This window comes from Ixodes scapularis, unplaced genomic scaffold (assembly GCF_016920785.2).
Source record: "Ixodes scapularis isolate PalLabHiFi unplaced genomic scaffold, ASM1692078v2 PGA_scaffold12__126_contigs__length_90152505, whole genome shotgun sequence".
In the NCBI taxonomy this organism is placed as follows: Eukaryota; Metazoa; Arthropoda; class Arachnida; order Ixodida; family Ixodidae; genus Ixodes; species Ixodes scapularis.
In genome coordinates this window covers 88,621,198-88,647,510 of record NW_024609838.1, presented here as the reverse complement: position 1 = coordinate 88,647,510, position 26,313 = coordinate 88,621,198, and the positions used below count along the sequence as shown (strand labels likewise).

Sequence of the window (26,313 nt, the reverse complement as noted above, 5' to 3'; positions counted from 1 at the left end):
ACGAAGGGATTAGGAGAAAAAGAAAACAAAGAGGAGTTTTTTCGTTTTTTTTTTTGCACAGCTTAGTTTGGTTACGGGGTCGGGCGTCGCGCGCAAAGCGATAAGAAGTTGCTTTGATTTTTCAGGATAAAAGGTCCGTTCATTATGAGAGTAAATACGGACGCAAAAATTTTACTTCGCGTAATGAAAGCACCCCCTAACTTTGCATCGATTTTTCGGGAAAAAAAAGTGCGTTCATTCTGCGAGTAAATACGGTACCAAGGGAGGTAGTGTAAGCAATTTTTCAGGTGCGAGTTATCCACTTTGCCATATTGATATACAGGACCCAGGTAGCGGAAGGGACGTGTAGGTTTGCAAAAGCACAGTTTTGCGGTCACATTTTAGGAGGTTCTCTAGAACATTGCACTCCACAGCTAGAGAAGTATTAAGTAGAAACACGAGGTCAAGCTGCGACATTGTGCCGGAAGGCAATGCGAATATGGGCTCGAGACACACTTGCGCAAGGCCACCAGTTCACGCGGGCGTTGAAGTCACTCACGAGGTAGACGTTGAGGCTTATTCACACGATGTATGTTTTCAACAAACTACAGTTTATCGAAACCAAGATTTCGTGAAATCGGCCTCTTCACATGTGGAGTTTGATGCGCGAAAACCTGCGACGTATTGACTCACGAGAATTTCGCCAAACCTCGTCATCTGCACCGGGAATATCAAGCGCTTCGCATCAAAATGATATGAAGTACGAACAGTGTGAAGAGACAGTCTGTTTTATTAATGCCACTAAATGAACTTCATCAGATTTGGCTCACTGGGTTTACTAGTCCTGCCGAACCCGGGAAAGACTGCAAACGTCAAAGAACAGGTGGACGATCTCGAAGCATTTCGGACATTTTTGCATCGCTAAAAGAAGGTTATCCCCAGCCATCGTGTTTATATGCGGTGCTTGCACTCGTCGGGACTGTTGATGAATCCGCACCGCGACACCAACCCGTACTGCTAAAGTGCCGATCACACACCTGCAACCGAGTAGGACCAAGACTCATTGCCCGTACGCACCGCTCCTCCGCTTGTTACTCGCCATGTTTTTTTTGTTTTTTTTCTTTCGGCTTCAATTGAATATGGAATGGTCAAAAATCCGACTCCTCCAAGAGCTGGCTCCTCCTCAAAGGTCAGACGTCATAGCGACGTCGAGCGGCCATTGGCAGCATCCACGTTTCTCCTTCGGGTGATTGACAGGCCTCGGTGAGGTTTCAGCGAAAAATTGCTCCAGCAGCGAGGAACACGCGCCACTTTTTCGGTTGCATTCAGACAGGGAATCTGTTTCCCAAAACTTAGTGTCGGGAAGATGCATCGTGTGAATAGACCTTTTAAGACACGCGGTTATCGGAAATGAGGTCAGAGGTTTGTCCCAAGCAACCCTAGGCTGCCTAGCGCGTGGTGGAGGAAAGTAGACACTCGAGACCAAGAAATGGTTCTGGTTGTTTCTGATCTCGACAAAGACGGCCTCAAACGAGCAGTGTTGGAGGTCACTGCGCCGGCGACACGGGATGATGCAAGCGGGGACCATAACCATGACTCCCCCCCCCACCCGGGATACGGGCCAATCCTCGCGGAAGATATGGAACCGAGCCGCGCCTGCGATTTGTCTATCACTAGTTGACAAGTCTAGCCACGTCTCGCAAGGCGAGAAAATGGTGTAGGGGCGGCAAAATCTAGGAGCCTATTTTTGATTGAAGATTTGCAGGCCAGAAATGTAAGTTACGGCAGCATTTGTTGTTTCCTCGGACACTTGGGACGGAGGTGGCTGGCAGAGTTGAGGACTGCAAAGGGGCAGTGGAAGGCACTGGGTTACGCCCAACAATAAGGATCGGGAAAAGAGTGGTGTCCCCAACAAAATGGGGACACCAGGATTTTGGGAGACGTCGCCAACAATGAGCAGCAACCAGGTGACATGGGGACGAGCGGACTGGGAGAGGCCTTTAGGTCTAGTGGCTTCTTAGTTGTGCGGGAAGTTGTTGGTGGTCAGGTAGACAGTCCCTCTGCGGGCACCCAATAGATTCATATTGCGAAGCCACAGCCAGGAAGAAAGATCTCGGGCGTAGGGACACTACAAAACAGAGGAAGGGACAGAGCCACATGAAGCCTGCATGGGCAGCCATCATGCCACACTAAGTACCGCTGCCAAGGGCGAGGATCCTGGTCGTCCAGTTGTCTTAGATATTTGCTTAGCACCACCACAACTAGACTGTGGCATGTCAAATCCGCTGAGAGACACCAGAAATATGGCATCGCGCTGGAAAACAAGTTCTTTCATTTCATCTCCCCTGCAGACTCGATCCGACGGCCTTGCTACGGCGCAACCGACGAGGTCTGTGCAGGGTTCCCGTCGAAACCGCTTTAAAGTTGTGCGTATCTGTGCCCCCTTTTCCAAGCTACCATGTTCCCTCTCCCCCTCTACAACGCACCTCTCTCCCTTTATATATTGAAGCGCGTCATGCGACACGTATCGTGGCCCAACAGTGCCGCTGCGTGGCCCGCATCTCGATGTGGCACGTGGCGCCGCACGACTCGGTGCACTGTAACTTACCCACGAAGGAGAGGAGCCGCTTGTCGGTGGAGCTTTCGTAACTGCGGTACAGGTTGGCATCGAAGTTGCCGACGTCGCCAAGAAATGGGTCAACGTTGAGAGCGACGCAACCGATGCTCGGATCTGCAAGGGACATCATCATTGGCAGGGATCGGACGAATGCCGGTGCCACTGTTAAAGTTCTCTTTTTCCTAATCACGACCAATGCTACGAACAGGCAAACTAAAAAAGGTAGAGGTACGATAATGTACGCACTGCCGAGACCTTCGCGAGTCGAAGCTGTAGGCAATGTTCACGAATTTTTTCGTACAGAGGACGAACGAGATCTACCAAAAATACCGAACAAGTGCCTGCTCAAAATTAAGAAAAAAATCGGGAAAACATGGGGAATAGGCACCTGTCTGGTCATCAATTATACATCCAAATGTATGGAGTATTTTCTCAGATCTTACCAACTTGGAAATGGGCAGATGCACGGTATTCTACGGTAATGCCAGATAACAAGGTATTGTGCTTCACGATGTTAAACATTGTAGGGTCGTGCGCGTCTGTTTGTTCGTATTTCTTTAGTCACCTTCGGGGTCAGCGGTATTACCGGGGGGACTAAGTTACATAAATTACAACAGATCCTACAGCAACAAATGTATTATACGGTAGCTAGGGGTCTCGACACACGCACAAACAAAAAGGTTAAAAAACTCGCACTATCATTGGCTCCTGGTGCCACCTGGAAAGCAGACAATGCTCATTGCACGCACTGTTCCCACCGAAAGGGAGGCCTCCAGCACGCAGTGGTTGTCCTCCACCGGGCTTTGACCGTGCGTGTACACTCTGGACTCATCAGACACCCAAGCAAAGTCTCTGGGAGGGACCCTTAACAGATCTTTGGAAAAAACTACACAATCCCACCGCTCCCTTTGTCCTCAGTCAGTATGGCCTATTTTCAATACAAAAAATATAAATAATATAAAAAAAAAATTACTACCGTAATACTCCGAGTCATCGCCCACCCCATTATTTGGGCGAATATCGATTTCTCAAAAAAACCTCGAGTGATTGCCTAGCCCTACAAATACCCCAACGCTGACTGTGCAATCATCCGTCCTACCCGAATGACGAGGCCATGGACGTTACGATTGACGGACGTCCGTGTCAAAAGAGGGAAAGACACTTCACTTTGTTTACGCATTTCCTCCCCGATTTCCACGACCCCCAAGTCGGAGTACATTCGTGCGAAAGGGAAACGATGGAGATAGCAGAATGAAACTTTGTTTCAAATACAAAGAAGTTTGTTTGGACAAAAAATATTGGAAAGATAAAACAAGCAGAAACCCACTCAGGGATCACGAGTTCAGTGCACGCCCCACACCCTGGAACGTAACTGCAGAGTGCAAGGTCAAAGTCTTTTGACAGTGAAATAAGGTTACCAGAAATAGGCAAACATTCTTCCTGAACGTCGTGACCACAAATGGTAAGGCTGTGCGGTGTATAAAACAGTTAAACTATTTTAAATTTCGAGTTTAATGTACCTCTTCTGCAGCCACCGAGACATGGCCCACTTTTCTTAGAAATTTCATGGGGCAGGGGGGATATTACGGTAAGCCAGGGGTTCTCAAACTGGGTTCTGCGGAATATCCGGTTTCCACGAGCTGGTCTCATCGGTTCCGTGAACACTCAAATCGCACCCCCTCCTCTCCCCCATGGCGAGGGCTGCGCGGCAGGACCGTGCAAAGCGCCTTCATCTCATTTTATACGTACTGACATCGCGATTGATATGGTTGGGGTTACATGAGAAGCAACACAAGCAAAATTGCCTACGACTACGATTGTGTTGCTTCTCGGTTGGCAAATAAGGAGGGGGAGGAGGAGGGTTCCACAGCAATTTTTAAGGCTTCCTGGGGTTCCGTGGGACCAAAACGCTTGAGAACCCCTCCGTTAGGCTATTGTCCTTAGTTTCGGTGTAAGAACTTATGTTTGATATCTTTTTATAGTATTTATCATAAAGCCACTGCTATTATGGCTCATCTTACCTTTTAACACCAGACTACTTTCTCATCGCAAAGGTCATATGGACAAAATATGCAAATACAGGACCAGGACAAAGCTCCGCACATTTTTCATATTTTTTTAAGACATTAAAGAATTTGGGTGCACTTGACGAAGTTATGGATTGTGTCGCAAATGCCGACACATTCCCTTTGTTGTTGATAGGTGATAATGTGGGCACTGCAGGAGCCAAATGACTCTTGTGGTCTGCGACTGCAGGAAACATGGCAGACATTCTTCTTTTACCTATCATGATGGGCGTCTTGTGCCGGACCCAGCGGAACAAGGACGGTCCCAGGTAGAGGACCAGTCCCAGAACCATCATAATGAGGAGCAGTGCCTTCCTCGACCTGCAGAGAAAGCGGCGTCCTCTCACACACGCCAGGTCCTCAAGCGAGCCAGTGTGCGAGGAGGTACGCCAAACCCCCCTCACCTTGGCTAAGTACGCCTTTCAAACTGCTCGCCCAATTTACGAGCAGAAGCTCAAATGAGTGTGAAAGTAAACAAAGTTGAAAAGAAAACGAGGCTTCTAGAGAAACTAAAAAAGTAAAGCCATGACAAAACAGGGCACACATTGACTGGCAATTGGCATTTGATTATACATAGAAGCAGGAAAGGAAAAGAATACACAAACCACGTAAATGCACAGGCAAAAAATACAAAAACAAATGAAGGGAAGGGTTCAAGAACACAGCCTGACACTAATAATAAGAACAGCCAACTATTTATGTAAATAGTCGAGCTAACAAACAGAAAGGAGAAAGAAAATGTGACAAGAGAAACTGCGGAAACCTACAAAAGAACCTGTAAGAACCAGCAGTCCTTTGTCACATAATCAGAAGGAAGGATAGAATTTTTCAAATCCACCATGAATTGATGTAGCATCACTTTCGGATTCCCATTCCCATTTCATTCTCACATTAAAAGAGCCAATGGGTTCTTTTGGTTAGTTCACCTTTTTGCTTTCTCTCGTACGATTATTGAGAGAAAAAATTACAGGAGGACGCTTAAGCTTCGCCTTTAAGAGTGGAAGCTTAACGTAAACCCCCGCTCGTTTCCAAGCCGTGCAAGTGTGTCTGCGTGGAACAGTCGGTGGCGCATCTGGCTCCCAACCGAAGGGCGGTCGGTTGGAATCCCGTCTAAAATTCTTCAAATTTTTTCTTTGAGGCATATTGACCCAATAAGGATTCTCCCGTCCAACCGACGCCGGTTTTTCTGCGACACAAGCTCATTAAAGCTATCACTTCAAAGAAAAATAAAACAGTGGTGGTAGGGACATTAGCAACCGAAGAAAGGGAAGCAGACTTGGGGCTCTGTTACACTACGACGTCGAAAGCAGCAAATGCGGCGTAGCGCAGTGGACACCGCTACTGACTGTTCAGAGATATCGAGTTCCTGCTCGCCAGCCAATCAAAAGCCCACGCTACGCTAAGTTCACTGCACTCAACGTCAGAGTATAACAGAGCCACTCTGTTCTCATACCACGCTTCCAACCCAATCGTGAAAGACCTCCACGAGATTACTCCCGTTGCTGACACGCAAAAACACACAAAAATAAAAACGAGAATTCTAGAAAAAAAGCAGCTGCTGGTTTGTTTACGGCATGTCTCAATCACGCAGGTGTTTCGTGCAGCTGTCCTTGCCTTAACCCCGTTTTCGAGTCGATGAATAATGAACCTGTCGAGTCAAGCAGTCGGGGCCCTTGACGAGGCTCTTAGCGAAATGCCTGCTGCCATTCCAAACTTCTTGGGATTCTTTGGGGGTACCACTGGAAAACCCTGCCCTTGCACCGGTCTCAAAATATACAAAGCATTGCATATTAAAAAAAGGATTTCGAGCAAACCACTTTGTCACTGTGTTTAGAAATTCTCACAAGGGGGACCAATACTTTGGGACTTGCTGCAACGCCGAGACGAAAGACAAAAACAAATTTTGTGCTGCATGATTAAAACAAATTGGTGGAGTGGTGGGATAATATTATTGTTAGATAAGGTTAGTCTGCGAAGCGAATGTCATTTTGTTAGAGTGTGGAAAAGGCACTTGCTTTCTTATTCCACTTTTACACAACTGTGCCTAATAGCGGGTTCATTTCACACGCACTGACACCGTGAGAATTCTCTCCCACAATGCGTGGCACTCGCAGTGTGCTGCGCAGAAAACCAGTCCCGAACGCCAAGTCCAATCTGATGCTGTCGCCATCTAGGATGTAGTAGGAGTACCGATCTTAAAGACAAAAACAAATGCCGCGGCAGTGCAGTCACCACAGTGCGAAGTCTATACTCTCAATAACTGCAAACAACTTGACTGTTTGCAGTTCCTTCCTCTGTCCTTACAAAAATTCGCGCTGTTCCATTATGTCGTAGAAATATTTACAGACAACGGAAGTTTATGCCACAAACTGGCAACAGAACAGCTGCGGGCAGTAACGAAAGGTGAGCAATCTATCAATTCTCGTAACAGTTTACGCTGGAGAAAACTGTTGATTCTTTTCGGGTAGAAACTTCACATCAGTTTTAAGCCTGAACCACTAAAAAATACGGCTTCAAACTAGTCCGTTGGAATCTCCAGTAATGTGCTTCCTGGCCCTTTCAATTTCAATCTTTGGTCACATACAGCTGGGTCAGATTTTATCCCTGGTGAAAGCGGTGAGAAAGAGCTTTCTCAAGCAAAAATGAGGGTGCAAGATAGCTGATGCTACAGGAAAATTTTAAACACGGTGATTTTACCCAAGCCTCGGGTACAATCACAAAGTTAAAGGGGCCCTGCAATCATATTTAAACGTCTACCTTGTTTGCGGTTTCCACGTCTCTTGGGGTTCGGGCAAGCCAGCGGGCACGGAGACAGTAACCAAATATCAGTGCATCATATTTTAACCGTATGATGCGGAAACCTCCTCCACCGGCGGGAGCGACCCGCGGTACCGAAAGCGCGCGATATGCGACGTCTTTGGTCCTGAGCTTACTACTGGTCAGAGCCGCTAAAAGCTTCTTTTTAGTCGAAATACAAAATATAAGTGGCGCGAACTGTTTCAATTATTTATAAAAGTAGTTTTTGTTCAGTATTTTAGATCAGAAAAAAAACAAATGCAGTTTATAAAGTACGGAAAAAAGAAATGACCCGTCGACATACCCGCCACCAAGCGGTGGAAAAGGCGGCGCATACTAAAAAGGAGTAGTGGGATCAGGCGCCGACATGGAAAGGTCCCAGATGTACGCGGCATCGCTGCGGTCGTTTACGGATTGGAGGATCCGACCGGCTCCGAGCGTTCCGAAGGCCTTCGGCGAGCAGCTTTGTCTTGCGGTTTGGCCGTTTAGCGGTATGGCAGCACGAAGTGGTCCCCATTCTGAACTGATCTTTACCCCGTGTTTGCTGCCGTTTGTGGCCAATGAAGTGTCATGCCAAATTAGTGTTTAATCGCGCAGCAAATGCAATGAGAGCCGTCCTGGCTACCCGCTGTATACAGCCTATCCAGAACATGCTTTAGTGGTGCCCTATCGCGCCGTTGACACGGAGTGCGGCAGCCGTGAGCGCTCGCATGAGCTCACTACCCCTCCTCTAGTTCACAGCCACTCAAGCGACCAAGGACGTCATGAAGGAGGTTATTTTTTGCTTGTCTTTGTAATTTTAATTTTGCCTATAACTTTTAAAATAAAACGAAATTCGAGAAAAGAAACATTTTATTAAGTTATTACATTCAGTGCGCTCAGGTTCGGTGCAAATTAAAAACCAGTAAAAAAGTGCTCGCAGGGCCCCTTTAAGCTTCCTCGGCTGCTGGCATGTCGCAGCTTTCACGCGCAACGGAGAGTTCCAGAATAGCATACACCACGTTGACATACAAACCACTCTAAAGAAACAGAAAAATGTGCACCTTGCTCGCTTGGGACACGCCCCTCAGGACCGGGCCATCGCCCCCTACCTTAATGTCGGATAACAAACCAGAGCGCACTCCCTCCACCCAAGTCACCGTGGGACCCACAAGAAACGAAAGGAGCACTACGCACGTTAACACTAAGCTAACTGCCCTTCTTCTAGACCCTACGAACGTAATCGCCTACACAGACACGTCCCTCAATCACGCCGGCGTGACCGCTGCAGCCGTCCCCTGCCACGAAGCCGACCCCGTAGTCCACGCTGCGGTCTACTCGGCACCCTCCTCACCTGACCTTGCCGAGGCCCGTGCTGTGCTCCCGACACTACAGACTCACGAAGAACACGCCAAGAAAGAAGCCCCCCTTCACGGAGGCGCACTAACAACCTACACGGACTTGCACAATACACGCACTCAAGAACCCCCCTCACACGTCCAGCCCCACTCATCGCGGACATCTTCACGACGGCACTGCGCCTAGTCCGGAACCACGCTATCAAAATGTGCATCCGCTCCCGGGCACGCGGACATCCCAGGCAATGTGAAGGCTCATGAAGCTGCGATACAAGATTTAAATAAGCCTCAAGCTCCCTCTGCATCCCGGCCTGCAACCTCCACAGATGGAGACTACACTCGAAGAGCTCAGTCTTCTCAAGGGAGACTGGAAGCGACGCATCGCAAACTCGTGGGTTCCTGAACAGCTCCCGCATTTTCAAGCGAGCCCAGATGGCACTGCTCCGCTGCATACGTACCAGCAGTGCCATTACTTTATACGCTGCTTTGAGACCCCACCAAACAAACAATCCATACTATATTACACCGGATTCCCGTTGCCAACGATGTCTGGAACCAGACACGCTGACCACACATTGTCAAGCTGCCTGGACCGCCCGACAACAAAAAGCCACCGACCTACGCGGACTGAGTTCACCCGACCGCTAACTTATGGACCTCACTCCTTAACTTTGGGTCGAGGAGCCTGTGTCCTCGCTCTCCTTCTCACAGGACACTGCACGGGATGCAGAAGTCACGCCATAGAAAGCCACCGCTTCGCACCGGGTCACCCGCACCCTGCGTAATCCCTCGCAATATGTTTCATTCACTTTCTGCTAGGCAACCTTACTCAACAAATGTCGACTGCTCAGGAGTCCACAATCGGCAGTATTATGGCCATAACTTTTCAGCTGCACACAGAGGATCAGAAATTTTGCAGCCATTGGTGCGTTTGTTCCGAGCCTTTCTTTGCCCAGAAATAGTTTTAAGCTTCTATACAGCAAAAAAACTACTGAAAATCTTCTAAGGAAGCACGGGTTATTGATTGCTTCCTTTATGATATAGCACACGCTTGCAATTCAAGATTGCAATCGCTCCTGTCGTTCGCGGGGTAAATTTGTAGCATTATTCCACATTCGAGAGTAAAATAACTTAACTAATGACATTGCGATTTTGACAGCTTTCAAGCACTTTGAAGATGCTATTGAATTTTGTTTGTGCGCCACTGCTTATTGCTTTTTCTTAACCACTCATACAACAGCTTGTTGAATGGAGCTGGTAGTATTCCCAAATAAATAAATAGAAAAGATAATCCCCTAGATGTGAATGACACCTTGTGGCAGAAAAACCCCCCTTCTTAGAATCGTCTGCTCTCACTTGTCGCCCGAGCGATGCACGATGCGATTGCATTCTGACGCAAAACCCTATTCTTTCGGTGCAGCAGGTGCAAGCATGTGTGGAAACAAACTCACTCCTCACTGTCAGTGGACACGTGTGGGCACGAGTTCAGTGAAACAAACTTCTTATAAGATCCAGCTTAACCTCCCAATAACTAGAGTAATAGAAAACAAAAAAAGGCTTATCACCAAAGTGTTTCCACGGAAACCGCAAACCACTCCCCTAATGTGCCTCACTACACTTACAATAAAAGTGCAAAGAGTGCAACGAGAACAAGGCTCCTGTTGTTTGTCAGTTTTCCTTTCCTCTGTACTTTTAAGAATTAACCAACGAGCCCCACCATCTATGTCACCGGTTTTCAAGGGAGTCTACACCCCTCTTGGGGTCCCCAAACCCCTTCACTGTCAGTAAACCTGAGCAAGATCTTTTTACTCGTGCTGGCTGTCCCACAAAGTTAAATAGACCAAATCCTATGTTTTGAGTGAGTCATTGTAATCGTTCAGTATCCCCTCCATCACTTTTACCGATCCAGAAGGGTTATAGTAGCGTATTAGAACTAAGCCCCGCTAGGCAACCAAGTTTGCTCACAAACATGACAACAACAATTAGTCTCCAACCTAGCGATCATTAAGCGGTGTGCTCAGTTTCACTATTCAAGGAACCAGAGTGAATGCTACGACCCATCAAAGCCAGTCCAACGCAATACGAGTCTTATGCGACCTTCCAGACAGTGGGGTGCGCAGTCACACGATACGTCCACAGTGCTCAAATGAGTAGAATGACTCGTAGCATCCACAGCAGTCAGTCCTAACGTGAAATGGAGTACAGCAGAATTGTGACAAGGTTCATTTATGCACAATAAACGCATAAGACAGAGCACACAACACGACATCTCTCAACTAGCAACGGACAAGAATGGAAAAAAACCGTACCCCAAAGGCGTCACAAAATTTTGGAAGGAAGGAGGCACAAGAACAGATTGGGGAGAGAAATTATGGTCATTTGCTATGGGTGCAGTTTGCAACAATATTTTTGCCTCGCCACTCTCACCGACGAAGACAGAAGTATTTCCTTATACCTGAACTTTCCAGACTGCGTCATACATTGACGTGATGCTAGTGTTTTAAAGCTTTTAATTTCATTCTCCAGACAAATGCAGAATTCATGCATATTATTTTCATCTCTTCTCCCTTCTTACTTTTTTCTTTCCTTCAACAATTTTTCTATATCTCCTTCCCCGATTTATTGATACATTTTGGGGTACATTCTTTTCGATTCTTGTTCGTAGCTAGTTAAAAGATATCTAGTTCTGTCTTTAATCTTTGGCGTGCAAATGAGTACAGCGCTCGATGAGAAACATCTTTGTTTAGAGGCGGTTTCTGAAGCCGGAGCGTCACAGAATGCAAACAAAGTGCTTTTGTCACGTCCCCGAGCAGAGCTTGTTGCTTAATGTTTTTTCTATGGGATCCGTCCTTTTGTCTAGTGATGAATAAAGAATACATACAGTGGAAAGGTACGACGACTACCAAATAAAATACCAAAATTCAATGTTTGTTTTTATACACAGCTTGCACCTACATCACCCAGGTAGCGTTCAGGGACAGCTGTCACCATATTTCCGTACCAAATCGCCATCTTCCCAATGCCGCTAAGGGGGCTCGTGTACCAAACAGCGTCGGCCAAGCGTCATTGTGCCAGGCTGTGCAAGTGTCGACAATTGGCTGTATAAGTGCGTGTTTAAACATGCCCAGCGACTGTCTCGATTGAGCGGCGCATGCTTCTTCGGGTTACGGAGAGTTGAGCCAACTGCCCAAAAACTAAATTGGGTCCGACCCGGATTCGACCACATGCGTGTCAAAGTGTCAATGCATGCATAGCCCGAATGAAAAACAAAATACTGGGTGTCCCAAGGAGCGGCCAGGCTCTATAAATCGACCGCCAAAATTTGGTTTCTTAATCTATTGCACTACAACTTTGTGCAGCGTTGCCCACAGATGGTCCTCCTTGCCTTCATAGACAAATTTCAAATTATAACCCCGCTCCAACACGGTTTACGACCTAATAAATCTATGTCAACTGCTGTTCTGTCACTTAGTCGAGCAATAAACGACTCACTTAACGACAACAATATTACGCTCTACGTTTTCCTCGATATTAAGAAAGCTTTTGATGCGGTCGATCATTCCACTCTACTTAACAAATTGGAGGGATACGGGTTTAGGGGTTCATCATTAAGGTTTTTAAAGAGCTATTTAACTTCTCGCTTTCAATATGTCTCCATGTCGAATTGTCAATCAAATATTAGGCCAATCAAAACAGGGATTCCGCAAGGATCAGTGCTGGGTCCTGTCCTTTTTTAATTATATGGCAACAATCTCTCATATTTACTTATTGATTCCCAAATGATAATGTACGCAGATGATACAGCAATTTGCTACACAAATAATTTGTTGGATAACATTAATAGTGTGATCAATGAAGAACTGATTATTGTCCAGGATTGGTGCAACTGTAACAAGTTGACGCTGAATATAAAAAAACAAACTAAGTATGTTATATTCCACTCAAACAAAAAACAAATAAACTATGCTAACTGCAAAATTTACATTGCCCACTCTCTTTGAGAACAAGTCTATACATTCAAATATCCGGGAGTAATATTCGACTTCCACTTACATTGGGAACACCATATCGCTTATATTTGTCAAAAACTGTCATATTCTTGCTAAATTCTGCTGAAGGCCCGACAGTGCTTCGACTCCTTAAAAAAATATTTACTTCTCGATACTCTACCGCCATTTAAAGGGGCGGTGCAATGATTTTAACACTGAACGAATGTGCAGCTTGTATTTCTTATGTTGTTTACCTCGGCATAAGTAAGAGAAAAAGTGCCACTATACCCCAAAAATACCTCTATTTCGCTGCGTAATCGTAAAATAAAAAACACTTTTTTTCCCAACCTGCGGCCACATGGTGGCCGCAAATGGAACCTGTGGTGTGACGTCATTCGGAGTGGTTTTTGTAAGTGATAGTGTTAGGCAATTGTAAGCTTGATTTAAGGTTAAGTTTAAAAAATCTTATTGTTTAGGCATGCAAAAACGCTTCAAAAGCCTAATATTGCCGCTAAAAGGGTATGAATTATTTGTGGCGCCATCTACCGCAAGTCAACAGAACCTGCCGTCGCCGTCATCCGTCGACGCCCAAGGCGCCTACGGCGGCTACACGAGCAACCCGGACGTTTTGTCTTTCCCTCGCTCGACGGAGTGCGTTGGTCATGGTCCGTAGTATCGTGGTATCGTTATTGTTCCTGGTGTCTCGACCTCGACTTCGACTGCCTGTTGCGTCGCAAGCATCTTGCGCTCGACGTCGCTCAGGCCGTCCGCCCATGCCGCCATGTTGGTCGGGAATCGGCGGGAAAGCGGGAGAGCGGCGAGGCCTGGCGAGCGCTGGGGAAACGGAAGCCAGAAGCACCCAACCGGAAACCAACGCCACTCCGAATGACGTCACAGGCAAAGCATGTGCCGCTTCAATGTTGAGTTGAGGGGTGCCAGAGATACCAATTTCTTTTATTTTTTTTAATGAAAACTAGGGCAAGCAGGAAAGAATAGTTTTCGGTCCTTCGTTTTATATGTGGCCGGGATCAATATGCAACTAATTAGCCAAAGTCTGCAAATTGTTGCACCGCCCCTTTAACAACTGTGCAGAAACATGGGGTACAACCTATGACACGCATCTCACGCCCATTATTGGTTTACAAAAAAGGGCAAATTGAATTATAACCGACTCACGCTATACACAGGCATCGAGCATTTTATTTCATCACCTCGGCATTCTTCCACTTCCTAAACTAGTAAAAAATAAAATTTCCACGCTGTTTCACGAAATAGTGACCACTAATAACCTATTTCCTATAACTATACTTCTTAAAGGTTTCTGTCAAACTAGAGCAAATCTGTCTGGACACTTTAAAGGGATACTTCAACGAAATTTGAAATATTCCTGTCGTGTTCAAAAATAGGTTGAATATGATCCACAATATCCGTAAACGACAATCGCACGTTTGTATTTTGAGCCTGGTGGCTGTATTTTTCGTTATAAACGGCCCACTCCGGCAAGCGCTCGGAGAAGGCCCAGCGGAAACCACGTGACATCCAACGCAATCGTGACGTAGGTCGTCTCAGGACGAGCAAAGCTACGGCGAGGCTGACGTCGAGAGGATGGCCTAGTCGTTCCAGCCACCGAAGCGGCTGCTTTTGTACGAATTTTGAGTGACGGGTTAGTCTTCTATAATCTTCTAGGGGGACAATAGCGACTTCTGCGACACACAAAAGGCATTCTCGGGAAGAGGGGAGTTCCTCCTGCCCCTCTTCTCTCGTCGTGGCCGGAGACGAGACAACCTCCGTCACTAGCTGTCAAGGTTCCTAGACGGGCATTACAAGCGAGGCGTTAGCGACATCCACCAGGTGCTCTTTGCTAATCGTTTAATTCGTTTTAAAATTCCTTTTCGTGACTTTTTTAAGAAGATATTGGTATGTTCGATGTCATGCTGCTTTTTTGAACACATATAGACCAAAAAACGAGCGCCGAAATTTCGTTGTAGTATCCCTTTAACCTTCCACAATGCCACAACGTTTAAAAGGAAAGGCTAATTCAATTCTGTGGGACAAAAATCTGGAACGCCCTATCGAACGCCCTTTGAAATTCGCATACTTTTAACAAAGCACTGAAGCATTATCTCCTCTTATCTACCTAGATCATCTTTCATCCTCATCATTGTTTCTTTGGTATTGCTAACGGAGATTAGCTTCTAATATTGTAGTAACATGACCATGTTCGATCGTCGCCCTCAGATTTCCCGAGGGCGACGATCGAACTGCATGCACTGTCAGTTCGATCATCGCCCTCGGGAAATCTGGCTGTGCACTGTGACAGATGTGGGTGTGTCCCAAAGTTTGACAACACCGTTATCTTAGCCTGAAACCGAAAAAAAATGACAAGGGAGATACCCGAAGCGTTTTTCATATCTGAGTACGTTGAAGGAATGTGTGTCAGTGCTCCATCTATAGCCCTGTTTGGCTCTGAGGTGGCGTTTTTAAAATCTTTCGTAAAGTAGATAGCGGACAGACGAACGCCGATGGGGTGATGTCGCATCTCTGAAGTACATGTCGCGATTTCACGGTGTATATATATGTGTGTTTTCTGAGAATAAACTTCAGTTGCAAGTAGCGCTCTGTGTTGTTCGTTTCTTTTACTCGTCCGTTGTTTTTAGCGCTTTTACCCTCACAAACATGGATCACCAACTAGCCCAAGTGCATACCCTTCTATAGCGCGATAGGTTAAAAAAACAAATTTTGCGGTCAATTGAAAGAGCCTGGCCGCTCCTTGGGACACACAGTAGATTTCCTATCGCGTTTTTTGGAAGGATGCATTTAGAAGTGAAACCCGGTTACTGCTGAAATGCAATGTAAACAAATGCAACTGCTGTGCTCCTGTGCCCACAGTCCCGTGGAAGGGTATGTGAGTATGCATTGACCCATCGCCATATTTTTTTTAAAGCGCTCCTTCTGACTAGTTTGACGACATAAATTATAATGGATCCTAGTCGAAAGTCTGCATACCCAGACGAAGGGCATAGGTCGGCTTTGAGTCACGCCCCTCGACTCGGAAGGATACCACGGGCAATGCTTGTGCGTGGCTTCGGTCATCGTGGCTACACCGACGCAATGCTGGTAAGTCCTCACCGCTGCAAAGCTCCAACTTTTCTCCCATCTGGTTTTTGTGAGATGCTCGTCGAAATGAGCATCGCAGAGTAGTATCGTCCGTTCTTCCAAACATGGCATCGTTTCACCTGAGAGGACTCGTTAGATAGAGTTAGAAGATTTGTCTGGAAGCTATACAAGCCATTATGGTAAGCAAAATAAATAACTAAATAAGACTCGCAGCGATCAAACCGCGCTGGAATCGGACAACCAAATGAAGCTGGCTATAGAGGAATCTGGGCAGGCTCTCCTCTCGTTACGACGCAATGGCACTAGGGGGCAGAGTGTCCCGGTGTGACAACACATGCAAGCTATGCATACGGCGGAAGGAAGGTGTGCCCAAGACCAAGATCCACCCAACAGCTGGGCTAGCTTACGAGTCACTTAATTAAATTGGGCAAATCGACTGTAAGTACACTTTGCCTCAAGAGTACTACACAGTCTTATGACAGGAACAGGCACCAGGGTTCAGGCCTTTCCTTTGAGCAACAACTTGCACAAACAAAGCACTGTGCAGAGCTGTGCTCTCGCACACTTTTTATCGGAACACACAAGTTGAAAGAATCGTTTGAAGGGGTGGATCAACCCTTCAAACAGCAGCATTCTTTCAGCACAGACAAAATTTCTTTTGGAGTGATTCATACTTGTCAACTGTCCACAAAAGAACAGGGCTGGCAAATTCAAAGCATTTCATGCGGGCGTTTGCAACAGGCAGGAAACAAAAAAAAAGAAAATGATGGGAAAGGAATCTGCGGGGATAGTATACCTCTTAAGCACGAGGTTCGGGTGGTAATGTGCATGCCTACAAGAAAGTAAACCAGAGGCTTTAGACAAAGCGTCGCACCAGGTGAGCATGCAAGCGTGCGTAACGCGTGTGTACTCACGACAGGTAGCTATCAAAGAGCCGTTTGACTCTCCGAAGTTTCTCGGCAAGGTCCATGGTTGTTTTGAGGGATCTGCGACATTTTAAAAGACACCGTCCGACACGTCAAGATTACATCGGGGCTGTGTTCCAAACCTTACCCAAATGGATCCGAGCTACTCCGGCGCGACAACACACATTGAGAAACGCTGGACGCGGGTTGGTTTTAGAACGTCGAGGTCCCTTACCCTGGAGTAAAGGCTCTGTTATACTCCGACGTAACGCGTGCGCGCGTGCGAGCGCGTCACAGCGACGTCACGTCGGCGAAAACCCGACGCTCTATACTCCGGCGTCGTGGCGTAGCCGACGCAACCGGCGGCGTTCGACGCAGCCTGACTGCTTCGACGCCAAAATGGAGCATGCGGTATTCCGCGCCGGCCGCGCCGGCGACGCCGGGCCAGGATGCATCACGCGCTGGCTCCCGGCAGCCCTCGCGCGGGAAGCGCGGCGAATACGAGCAATAGCAGACGACAGGAGCACCACTCCGTGTGGCGTCATGTTTGAAGAATCGGACTCGGTCGGTCGAGAAGCTCATCGAGGGAACTCGTCCTCACCCGTGTGCCTACAACAAGAAGCTTGAGTACCGTAGACCGTGCGCTTGTCAAAGATGTACCGTATGTACATTGACCGCCTACGCTTGCGGCTCAGGTGGTGCACCAACAGTGCAAGCGCGAGTTGTCGTCGTGCAAGGTACGTCCACGCCATCGCTCGAACTTGGCGCTCAAGAAGCGCGAGCATTCTCGTCTGCTATTCGAAATGAAAAGGAACCGGAAATGGCGCACACTCACAGGAAACGTGCCCTCGTAGTCAGATTCTGCGCATGCGCCACGCCGGTGGCCCACCGACGCACAGCCGCGGGAGTCGCCAGGACCGCCGGAGTATAAAGAGGGCGAATTTTTGACGCGCGCGGCGTGACTGACGTGACGTAGCCGACTTCGGCCAGCGTTCGCCTGCGCGCGCGTTACGTCGGAGTATAACAGAGCCTTAAGACTGGGTAAAAGTTGCATCGACTTCGTAGCCACCGTCACTTGTTTGTAGCTGACGAGTTCGAATAGCTAATCGTGGAAGCATACGAAGCGATACAACATTCGCGAGGTATGCGCCACTTTCCGACCGTCCAGAACACAAATAAACCACCCAACACGCGCATCGATTCACTCACACTCTGCGTTTTCTGGGAAAGATTAGATGCGGCGCCGCAGGCCACCACGGTATGGGCGACTTGCCCTCTGCGGCGCCGCGGCTTTCTCAAAGAAATATTAATATCAATCTTTCCGAGGGAAAGAAGCAGCACCATTACGCGACAAAGTTTTGGCAAACCATCAGAGCCGATCAAAACGAAATGCTGGGTATACCTAAGCTTCTGCACATGGGGATGACTTGTTAGTTCATCGACGCTCCTATAGTGCTTCTTATCATCGCACGATAAGAAAGTGAACGTTGGCAAGAAAGTCCTGTAAGAGTGAATGTAGGATGTCCAAACTTCGTCACATTGCGATTTACACGAAAGTGTAATAAAGCAGTAAAGCCAGGTAAGCAGCGATGGGCTGACCACTGCCACCAACCAATCTTCACGTCGCGGCGTCGCACGTAGTCGCACAACACTGGAGAGCTACACTGCACTAAATTATCTATTTGTTAAATAATAACAAATAAATAAATTATAGTATGTAAGCTAAAAAATGTTTATATAGTTTTAATTTATAAATAAAAATAATAATTGTAGTATTAAAAATAATTTTTACTTTGTATTTAAGTAGGTGCGGATCTTCAAAACACGCCGTAATGGCGTCTAGTCAGCGGGCCTTCGTACAGAAGCTCAGCAAGTAAGATGAAATATAAATGTTGCTCGATGCTCTTCCTGCTTTTAACGCTTGCAAAATTGAATATTATGTATTCTCTTTCGAGTCCAAAAATTTATATTTCGCTATTGGCTATGTGGCACCAATTATTGCTTTGTTGATAGCTTGTTTAAACTAGTCAGATAAAAAAAAAAAAAAAGCGGTTATTTGACATGCCAGTTTAAGTTCATGTCATTTACGCCGGATTTTTTTTCTTTACTTTTTTGGAATATAACGTCAAACCCAAATGCCTTGTGCGAGTAAGCTGTCAGGCGTCCTTGTGATACCATTACAGGAAACTGGTTTAACCGTTACAGAAACTGGCCTTCGTATCGTATCATAACTGTCACTCTTGCCCAGTTAAAACCGTAATTCACTACTTCTACAAAAAAAGAAAAAAAAAGAAAGGGAAAGCAGCATTGCAACAATAAACTACGCAGCGCCCAAAGCTCAATCTCACATCTTGTGTGAATGCGATAAAGTTCAATACACATATCCCGTGTGAATGCGATAAATCCAAGGGTGTGTCTATTCTATCGGCATCCGGGAGAATGATTTCCCGAAACTCTACCGGCATTCGCCTCCCATTGGCTGTCTCAAATCATGTGACAACTACGAATACTTGAAAGAATAAAACATCGAGGGCGGGAACGGTAACGCGACTTCTTTCATTGAGCAACACCATACAATGGCACAAAATATAAAAACCGCCCCCAAAGGTTTCAACGTTCTCGAAGAAGGAGAGGAGAAAATTGTTAAAAAGGAAAGAGAATTTACTATATACAAAAAAAAAGTTAAAGCGCTGGCGTCACGATGAGCTGTCACTAATCTCCTTATCTCTGGTGCAAGGAATTGACTTGTGTCATTGTCAGTGATAATGAAGGTGCAGAAATAATGTTGACAGTCCCAAAGTGAAATGGCCTATAAATTTACAAGTTTTAAAAAGCACTAGCGTCACGACGAGCTATCAGTAATCTAGTCATCTCTGGTGTTAGGAATTCAACAGCTATCTTTGTCCGTGATAATGAAGATAAATGTTGTTGGCAGTCCCCATGGCGAATGATTCAATGATTTCTCTCCCAAATCTGTTGATGTGGCCGCCCAGTGTTCTAGTGTCAGACAAAATAAGGAGTACAGTCATCGCACCTACGGCTGTGACCAAGGATTGGCTGAAAAGACTCGCTTGAAGCCTTTATTGCTTCCAGGTTGTGTTCTTTGAGTCAATGGTTTCCGTCCCCGTCCTCAATGTTTTATCCTTTCAAGTATTTGTATCTATTGAACAACACAGTAATTTTTTGAATTATTAATGTGGCAACTGCCGGTAGAATATTGACTTTCTTACTCTCCTCGTATTTCGTGGAAACACGTTTGCATAGACGCTAAACACATTTCATGGACGCGTTCGCTAAAACGTCATTCGTCTCAAAGCGGCAAATGTCATTTTAGCGAACAGCGACGTTTCAACGGGGATGCGTAATGGGCGTTACAAAAATGTTAACCCACCTGGGCCCACCTGTACACGCCGCTTTGAGGCGACGGTCTGGGGCAGCTCATTAGGGAAAAGGCTAATATGAGCTGTCGATGGGCAATGGGAGGAAACAGCCAGTAGAAATTCGGGGAAATTATTCTCCCGGCTTCCGGGAGAATATACGCTACCTAAATTCAATGAGGATCGACAAGTGCTGCAGCAGACATTAAAGGGATACGTCGATGAAATTTGAAACATACCCGTCGTGTTCGAAAAGAGGCTAAATATGATCCTCGATATCCGCAGTGACAATCGCTTGTTTCTATTTGGAGCGAGTAAAGCTATACGCACGACGTTGTGCACCTTGACCGTAAATGGTTATACGCACGACGTGGAGAACTCATGCCATTGGGTTACCCTTTCCGGACAGCTCGTGTATCGCTCGGGAGCGTGTTAGCCCCAGCCTGCGTTCATGCTGCTTTGTGGCGACAGTCTGCGGCTGCCCATTACAAAACTGTTAACTCACTTGTCCCCATCGTACATGCTGCTACACGGCGTCCAGTAGGCAACCCGAGCCCAGCTGTCCCCTATCTCACCTCTGGAAAGGGAGTCCCATACCGTTAAGTTCAGCGAAGTTTAGTCGACAACATTTGTTGTTTTTTCTGGTTATATTTGTAACGAAGGAATGTCGTAAATATCACCAAATGTTCAAAAAAAAAGTTGGACAAAAAAAGAAAAAGTATGCCCACTCTTTGGATGAAACTTGGGCCTGCTGCATATGAAGCGGACACTTTTCCACTAAGCTACGCATAGCTTCAAAAACTCGTTTTGACAATTCGTTTGATACGAGACCAAACAAGTCTGGCGTTGTGCATATAGCCATTTCCGATTGAGGTTGTCGTGCATATGACTTTACTCATTGGGAGCCTGATGGCGGTATTTGTCGTTATAAATGGCCCACTCTAATAAGCGCTTTGAGAGCAGCCAGCGGAGAGCATACGAGATTTGGCGCAATCGTGACATAGAATGTCTCTGGACAAGCAAAGCTGCGGCGAGGCGGACGTTGAGAGGATGTCCTAGCCGTTCCAGCCACCAAAGCGGCCGAAGCACGCCAGCGTTCCAACCCCACAGCTGCTTTTGTACAAATTTCGAGTGACTGGTTATCTTTTATAATCTTGTAGATGGACAGTAGCGATGTCTGGGGCACACAAAAGAGAGTCTGGGGCAAAGAGGAGTTTCTCCTTTCCCTCTTCTCTCGTGGTGGCCGGAGGCAAGACAGTTATCCTCTCTACCTGTCAAGATTCCTAGACGGGCATTACAAACGAGCCATTAGCAACATCCACCAGGTGCTGCTTGCTAATCGTATGATTCGTTTTAAAATTCCTTTTCGTGTCTTCTTAAACGAGAAATTGGTGTGTCTGGTGATACTGCTCCCTTGAACACAAAGAGACCAAGAAATAAGCGCCAAAATTTCGTTGTAGTATCCCTTTAATGGCGTTGGACATTCGGTACATCCAAAGTGCTTGGTGCCTGGAACACAGCTGACCAATTCATGAAGGCCACGAAGGCCTTGGTGGTGTTCCTCACGAATGAGGCGTTATCAGCCACTTTGTAGGCTGTTTAAAGGTACCTGCGAGATTTTGAACATTTTAACCATTGGCCGCTCTCATTGACAACTTCACCTCATCTTTCTTCCTCGTCGTCATATCAGTACAGAGTAGCTAACTAGTTACCGTCTCTGTCCTTCCTTAATGAACCCTTCTCTCTCTTCCTGCCCAAATGTGGTGCTAGTGGTCTGAACCAGATACAAAGTTTCGGAGCTTGCTGTGGTACAGTTTAAAAGTTTTGGCAACTTTAAATTGAAAAATGGCGGCCGACGAAGCCCGCAATCAAACGGGGTGAGTCAAAGGGATCGATGGCTGTATGAAGGGATGGCATAAATTAATTTCTGAACGTATCGAGCTAAAAATGTTTGCAGAGGTGGCTGGAGAATGTGAATTAAGGATAGAAAAATTTCACCGAACAAAAACTGAGTAAAATGTTAGAAATGAAAAGCTTAAATGCGGCGGCCGTGCGCTCACCAAGGGCGCCTGATTGGCTCAACAGCCAATAGATGTCGGCTCTCCGTGTGGACAAGTGGGGCTGGGCTGTGAAGGCACCGTGGGTGTTTTAGCTTGGGTCTCTTGTCAGTGGCTCGTTTCGGAGACTCCTGCTCGAGGGCCAGGGTAGGGGAGCCCAAAGGTTACCTCCTCTGGCACCTCCCTTGACAGATCTCCACTCGCTCGTTGAGAGCTACCGTGAAGGTGACTTGCACCCTACAACAGCACGGATGAAAAACGAAGAGAGACGCGGTAACAACCAAGGAGTGCAAAGCAGACAGCAACATGTAGCCGAAAATAATTGTAGAAAAATATTAGATATCCGTTTTGTTGTTCTTGTTTTATGTTAATTTTTTAATGTTTTATTGGTAGAATAAAATAACGATGCGCCGAAAATTAGTGCAAAAAAGAGTGTGTCGCTTCTGTCTCGGAAAGGTTGTCTGCTATTGCCGAGGTGGAGGACCGCGATACAAGGAACAAATGCACCTCGGACAATGTCTGAAGACAGTCTTTTGAATGATGTGTAAGCAGTGTGACCGCAGCCTAAGAGCATGCCACCGAAAAACATATTGTCTTTAATATCCTTGAAATCTCAACCCCCCCATCTTCGAAACCTCAACATGTGCCGTGGTATTGTCTGCAACTGCGGCACGGCCCACAGGGCCGTGCCGCCTACACAGTGCCTTCTAACGTGCCGCCTTCTTTCTGCTGTTGCACCAATCAGACCCCTTCCTTTAGCAGACGGCTGCCGTACATAAAGATTTCATATTTTTAATGCGAAAGCATTAACTATCCCATGGAGCGAGCTGACGTCATCAGTTTGAAGCACAAAAACGGCTTCTAGTTTCTGCAATCCCAGTAAGAGCAAAGTAAAGCTGATGGATTTCGCTTTCAATTTCATTGGCTGGCACGCGTCGACGCGGCTCCCATTGGCAGCTGCGCTCGTCAGTTTCCATGACCGCTCACCCCATGGCGCTGTGTGTGTCCATCAGCGCGCCGTTAACACAAAGCGTTCAAGGTCAGCGTGCCCAGGGGAGCATGTGCGCTGACCGGCGACGAAAAGTATGCAGCAGACGAAAAAGGGAGCGGACGAGCGGCTTGCATGTTTCGCATTCACAACTCATAAGAAGTGCTTAGGAGTACCTCGAGCTTTTTGTTTTGTTTCTTTGTTTCTAACTTTTTACTCAAATAAGTTTGTTCAGTGAAATTTTCACACCCTCAATGCAGGCTCTTTGGCGACCTCTGTAAAAAAGGTTTAGCTCAGTGCGATCACAAATCGGTTTATTCGAGCGGCCATTGATTCCTTTGACTTGCCGTGTATGGAGATGAATGGCTTACCAGGATGGGCCCCATGTAAGGTTTATCTCTTATTTATCGCCGAATAAAGTACCGGTGATTTCTGAAACTTTGGCATCCGGACCTATAGCGCTACATTTGGACGGTGACTGACCATTGGGCGATGCGTCATTCAGTTTTGCGGTGAAACAAACATTTGTTTCGGGGGCACGCTATACAAGCTTTCTAAGCTATTGGTTCTGATAATGATTTTTTTCTATATCTGAGAAAAAAAGGAAAATAACAAAAGGTAAGGGCACAAACGAGCTGGTGGTGGTCAAACATTTCGAAAAAACCCCAAGACTGGGACAATAAGGGACGGACAAACACAAAGTCTCAATTGAGACTTTGTGTTTGTCCCTCCCTTATTGTCCCAGCCTTGGGGTTTTTTCGAAATGAAAATAATAAACTTTCTGTCCACTTTTTATGAGAGATCTTTTATTATTTTTAATCAGTCCGGTGCGGCACAAACCGCACCAACTTTACCGATGATTACCCATGTTTATTGGTACTGCAGGCAAGCCAATGCTGACGTGCGACGCCAGATTGCGTCGACCGGCTCGGAACGGGACTTCTTTCGAAGTGTGAGCGGTGCCCAAGGAAGTGTACGAACCAGATTTATTCTTTAACAGATGACCTATTGAGTAGTTGAAACTTAGACAATTTTTTTGTGGAGAAGCTCATGAAATTAGATATTGAGGTATTGATGTTCATTTGCCAGCGATCACACCAAAAAGAGAGGGCGCCTAAGTCACGCTGTCAAAAATTAAAAAAAATCAGACGGTCGGTTTAGTTTTTGACAGTTCTGTAAATAATGCAGTCGTCTGCAAAGAGTCTGACTGTGGAGGAGATGCTAGTGGCAATATCATTAATATAGATAAGGAATAACAAGGGGCCCAAAACTGATCCCTGAGGAACTCCAGACTTCACATTAATACTAGAAGAAACATTACAATGAAAAGAAAGTGCCTGTGTTCTGTTGGTCAAAAATTCCCGAATCCAGTTAATTAAAGAACTATGAATATTAAGATAATCAAGTTTTTTAAGTAGGCATTTCTGTGGCACGCGGTCAAACGCCTTAGAAAAATCAATAAAAATAGTGTCAGTCTGAACTCGCGAATGTATGTTGGTGTGTAGATCGGTTAATAATTCAAAATGTTGGGTTTCGCAAGACCGGTTCTTCCTAAAGCCATGCTGATTTATGATAATGAAATCATTGTCTACAAGAAAGTTTATTATATGAGTGTACAAAACATGCTGAAGAATCTTGCATGGGACGCTGGTGAGAGATATCGGTCGATAATTACAGAACGATCTACTACCAGATTTGTAAACTGGAGTGACGATTGCACGCTTCCAGTCATGCGGTATAATGCTCTGGTCTAAGGATTGTTGATAAAGCTGTGCAAGAAGAAGCCCGGCATATGGCTGAGTTAGTTTTAGTGGCTTGGAACTGAAGACCGGAGAGGCAGGTTTCATATTATATTGTTAATACGATCGAGGAAAATTTTAATCTTCGATAATAAAGAATGGTTGTGTGCAAAATCACACTGGGGCAGCGGGTAAGACTCTTCGGTAAAAAAATGACCGCATCTTCACGTGGTGAATGATGTTGATTGAGGCGAATCTCTGGTGGTGCTGATGGTTCTGATTTTGTTCATAGGTAGTGCTGATGGTGCTGATTTTTTTTTTTATTGCTCATAGGTAGTGCTGAGTTCCAGGCTGCGTTGGTATGGAATGTATGGTATGGAACGTGGTTACATACGCATTTGAGCATTTGACCGCAGCCAATGCATGCAAAGTTTAACACGATTATATACGCATTTGACCCCAGCGCCCTTTCATGTATAGACGTTGAGCGGCTACATGCAACGTGTCATCCCTGACATCCCCAGCTCTTGAGTTACTACCACATCTCAGAGCCCCCTACTCGTCCCGCAGTCGTGGCCGAGTGGTTAAGGCGGTGGACTAGAAATCCATTGCGGTCTCCTTGCACAGGTTTGAATCCTGTCGACTGCGCAAACATTTTTTTCTTTTTTTAAGAAGACAATTGGGATGGCAGTCGATGTGAGCACGGACGACAGACGGACGAGGCTAGACCCTAAGGAGCTTCGCCCCTAAAACATCTCCGAAGTACTCAATAATTTGTTTGCACACTCTGTTGGTGACATTACATTTCCATGCTGGTCTAAGAAACAATGAGGAATTGTGTCTTTAGGTGGGCTAATTATTTTCCAAAATTTCTTGGAGTTTTTTTGCATCAAGTTTTTTAGACCATTGCCGTAAAATTTGGATTTCGCAACCTTGGTTTCACACGGCAGAGAGTTGGGCGAGTTGGTTAAGTATCTTAATTGGTGGGAACAGCGCAGGAAAAACCGACGAAGGACGAGTAGAAGAAGTGCACAAACACGTTTGCATAGCTTTGCCTGAGTATCGTACTGAGACCATAATTCGTCAGTATTTCGAGATTGTGCCTTTTTTAAAACACGTCTTTTAGTGTTCAGCATTTTTTTCAGGGATTTCGTGGACCGCGACTTTTCTGGTGCATCAGGTATATAGTAATTTTTGGAACAAATGTAGCAAGTGTGTCTTTAAACTTATTTTTTATCCTTTGCCAATTCTCTTCTACTGACTGAGAAAAGAAAGCGCAGTTAAATTCGGCAATAAAAGTTTCTAAAACACTGTTTATACCATCAATGTCTGCCTTAGAGAAGTCG

General features: G+C 46.1%; 2 protein-coding genes across 4 annotated transcripts in view; one reads left to right on the top strand and one right to left on the bottom strand.

Annotated features, from left to right (window-relative positions):
- Positions 1 to 18,454, bottom strand: part of LOC8052101 (uncharacterized protein KIAA2013 homolog) — an 82,908-nt gene extending 64,454 nt beyond the window's left edge. Inside the window, exons 1-5 of one of the 2 annotated variants that reach the window (XM_040206827.3) lie at positions 18,209 to 18,441; positions 16,816 to 16,887; positions 16,698 to 16,733; positions 4,880 to 4,983; positions 2,588 to 2,710 (exon numbers count right to left, since the gene is read on the bottom strand). In XM_040206827.3, the coding sequence (XP_040062761.1) occupies positions 2,588 to 2,710; positions 4,880 to 4,983; positions 16,698 to 16,733; positions 16,816 to 16,871 (319 nt within the window). In that variant the 5' untranslated portion in view covers positions 16,872 to 16,887; positions 18,209 to 18,441. Of the gene's footprint in view, positions 1 to 2,587; positions 2,711 to 4,879; positions 4,984 to 16,697; positions 16,734 to 16,815; positions 16,888 to 18,208 lie in introns of both variants that reach the window. The other variant, XM_040206828.2, reaches the window with a different exon arrangement.
- A 169-nt stretch (positions 18,455 to 18,623) lies between these two features.
- The window catches only part of LOC8025408 (dedicator of cytokinesis protein 7), a 278,454-nt gene continuing 270,764 nt past the window's right edge, over positions 18,624 to 26,313 (top strand). The window contains exons 1-2 of one of the 2 annotated variants that reach the window (XM_040206825.3): positions 18,624 to 18,679; positions 24,114 to 24,201. In XM_040206825.3, coding sequence (XP_040062759.1) covers positions 18,639 to 18,679; positions 24,114 to 24,201 — 129 coding nt within the window. In that variant the 5' untranslated portion in view covers positions 18,624 to 18,638. The remainder of the gene's footprint in view (positions 18,680 to 24,113; positions 24,202 to 26,313) is intronic. The other variant, XM_040206824.3, reaches the window with a different exon arrangement.